A 2930-nucleotide genomic window follows, 5' to 3' on the forward strand; every position below is an offset into this window, starting at 1 on the left:
GAACGTGTCCTATCACTGAGCAATGCCACAGAGGCATCCAGGCCATTAAAATTCAACTTTTCCATCCAAGGGGGCACACACCTCACTGCAGCAGCAGCAGAATTTCACAGCTCACAGGACCAGGCCTCCCAGGCACTCAAAAGTCCTGTCAATGAAAATGCACCCAAAATCTTTTCTGCTTTCCAGGAGCCAGGCTGGCTGTGCATGCCCTGCAACAATTTGGGAATCCTCATCCCCTTATCCCACACGTCATGGGAAGCACTGGGAGCAGGCTGCCACCTGTAGCCATTAGGGGCTGCTCAGACCCGCTCAGATTTTCAGGTAGTTTGAGCGTGCTCAGGCTTTCTGTACACAAGGCACTGACAATTATGCCTGAAAAAGCACGAGAAGGGCCACAGGTGGTAAAAACAGCAGCTGGTGCCTCTCTGCCTTGCAAGCTCTGCCAGAAATTACTCTCTTTATGTTATCTTTGAATCTCTAAAGAAAACTTCAGAGAATAAACAAGTTGAAAGGAAACACACCCCAAATGAACCATGTCACTGCAGGCAAAGTACTGATGCATAGTTATCACATATTCCACTAGCAGATTTATGGAGGGCAAATAGTTCCTAATGCTGCCTGGATTTCAAATTCTCCTAGGTCAATATGGAACAAAGTTTGGGGGGTTTTTTTCAGTCAGCAATGTATAAATCTCAGACCCAGTAATCCTTTCTTTCCAGGCAATGCCCTCTTGCTAGCTGGTCCCCTTACAGAACCACTGAGTAGGGCGACACATGGCAATTTGTATGAATTTCTCTCTTCCAGGATTGCTTTCCTTTCCAGCTCCCACCTGCTGCTCACCACCATGATATGGATGTTGCTCAGATGACTTCCCTGTTTCATACTCTCTTTCTTAACCAATACAGCAAAAACCAAAGCTCATTTGGTGCCCAGAACTCTCCACATTTGAAGGGGAGTACGCGTTGGAATTGCCTCCTGCCCATGACATTTTTTTTGCACTATTTACTATGGAGCCATGAGGGGAAAGACTCATTTGAGGCAAACGCCCTCCCAGGTGTCACAAATACATTAAAATCTCCAATGTCAGTGCTTGTGGCACCCCTGATCCTACTGAGCTGACAGTCTTTTCTGCTGCATAAATGAGGGAAGAGCTCTGGTGGGCCTGGCACAGCCATGTCAGTCCAGCTCCTGGGGAAAGGAAAGGGTTAAGTGAACACCCACTGTAATAAATGCTTCTGGGAGGGACTCTGCCTTGATTAAAGCCAAACAGCAACCTCTGAAGTATAATGAGAGAGAGGAAAAGAAACCGCATCCCAAAAATGCATAATCATACTTCTCACTGAATTCATAGGATCAGTGATACGGGCTCACTGTAAGCACAGAAAATCCTATTCTGTGCTGATTTCAGCCCAAAAGCTCAGGTGTGTGACAACACACCACAGACATGTGATGGAAAAAAATTAAAACATGCTAACAAAAAGACCCTCACCTCAGCCTTGTTCTGTTTCTCTTCGTATTCACTCTGCTCCTTTTCCATACCAACCAGCTTAATCTTCAGGTCTGAAACTTCAGCCATCAGATCTAATTTCTGAGTCTCGAGCGATGTGCGACTTAGCAGCTCCTGAAAGCAAAGCAGAATATTTTCCCCAGTTATTTATGTGAGCTCTGACAGACTGCTATGTGTTTTATTGGCAGGCCCATGTTAAACCCTCAATTTGAACCGTGTGTTTCTCAAGTGCTGCGTTATTTTCATCTAAATGTTCTGTCTTAATCACCAAACCATCAGGTCCCACTACTTATTTCAAGCAAATGTGTGGCAAAGTTAATCCCTGGGCTAGACATGAAATTGAAAACAATACTGAAGCTGAACAAACCCAAACCTACACAACGGTACATTACAAAATAGTTGGCATTTTCCTAAATACTCATCATTTTAGGATTACATTGTAGACCTTCTTGTCACGTGTTATTCAATAAAGGATGTATTACAGAATGAGCACCTTAACCAAAACTGAGGCAAGCAACACCTCTGCAGTGGCACTAATAGTAGCTTACACCATGTAGTACCCAAGAGCTTTTGTAAGCTGTACAGTGTGGAGGGAACCGCAGTGAAGAAATGTCCTAACTGGAGCCTAAAAGGCAATGTTTAAACTAAGAAGAACTTTCAAGGTGAAACAGCTGGTCATGATTTTTGCTTGTGCACCCAAAGTTTGTCTTCCAGATTGCAGAGAAGACATTGCACACTTTGGATGGAGTCACATCGCTGTGTTTGGAGAGCCGCCAATATTCACACCTTCACTGAATCTTTCATTCTGCAGGAAAGCCAAGGCAAGAAATCATCCAAAACTTAACACAGCATATTACACACATCAAATGCCTCTGTCACCTCTGTTTTCAAAAAGAAAAAAGTCCAGTCAGGAGTTCAGGCCTTACTGAAAAATCGATACTTAGCTTTCCAAGCACATAATTGATTTTTAACAAAAGAATGTAGACTTCCAAATGGTTAAATGGTTTTGTGGTAATTCATAAATCCCATTAGTGTGTTGATCACACGAAACACACTGAGGAATCACAGCAGGTTGTGCTTTGAATTACATGGCAGTGATTTGACTGAAGTTGCCATAGTTAATCCAGGTCTACGCTGATGTTATTGAGGGATCAGAAATCACCACATCCATCACCCTTTTCTCATCTCTTCCTCTGCCCCAAACTCTACAGTACATTGTAGACCATGACTTGGAGCCACAGAAGCCACAAAGGTTATTTCAAAGATTACAGAGTTAAAGTTTATTTCAAAATCTGCTCTACACGTAAGTTATTTTAGTCTGGTGGGGAATATTGCACAAATCAAAAATAGTACTAAACTTGCATCTGTATTGCAACACCAATTATCTAAGCCACCCACTACTCCCAATGCCATGCCCATTCCT

General features: G+C 43.2%; 1 protein-coding gene across 16 annotated transcripts in view; it reads right to left on the reverse strand.

Moving 5' to 3' along the window:
- The window catches only part of PPFIBP2 (PPFIA binding protein 2), a 95585-nt gene that overhangs the window by 25295 nt on the left and 67360 nt on the right, over positions 1 to 2930 (reverse strand). For all 16 annotated transcript variants that reach the window (XM_017726330.1, XM_017726328.1, XM_017726329.1 and 13 more), the window contains one exon: positions 1490 to 1621. In XM_017726330.1, coding sequence (XP_017581819.1) covers positions 1490 to 1621 — 132 coding nt within the window. The remainder of the gene's footprint in view (positions 1 to 1489; positions 1622 to 2930) is intronic.

Source organism: Corvus brachyrhynchos, unplaced genomic scaffold (genome assembly GCF_000691975.1).
Source record: "Corvus brachyrhynchos isolate BGI_N302 unplaced genomic scaffold, ASM69197v1 scaffold281, whole genome shotgun sequence".
Classification (NCBI taxonomy): domain Eukaryota; kingdom Metazoa; phylum Chordata; class Aves; order Passeriformes; family Corvidae; genus Corvus; species Corvus brachyrhynchos.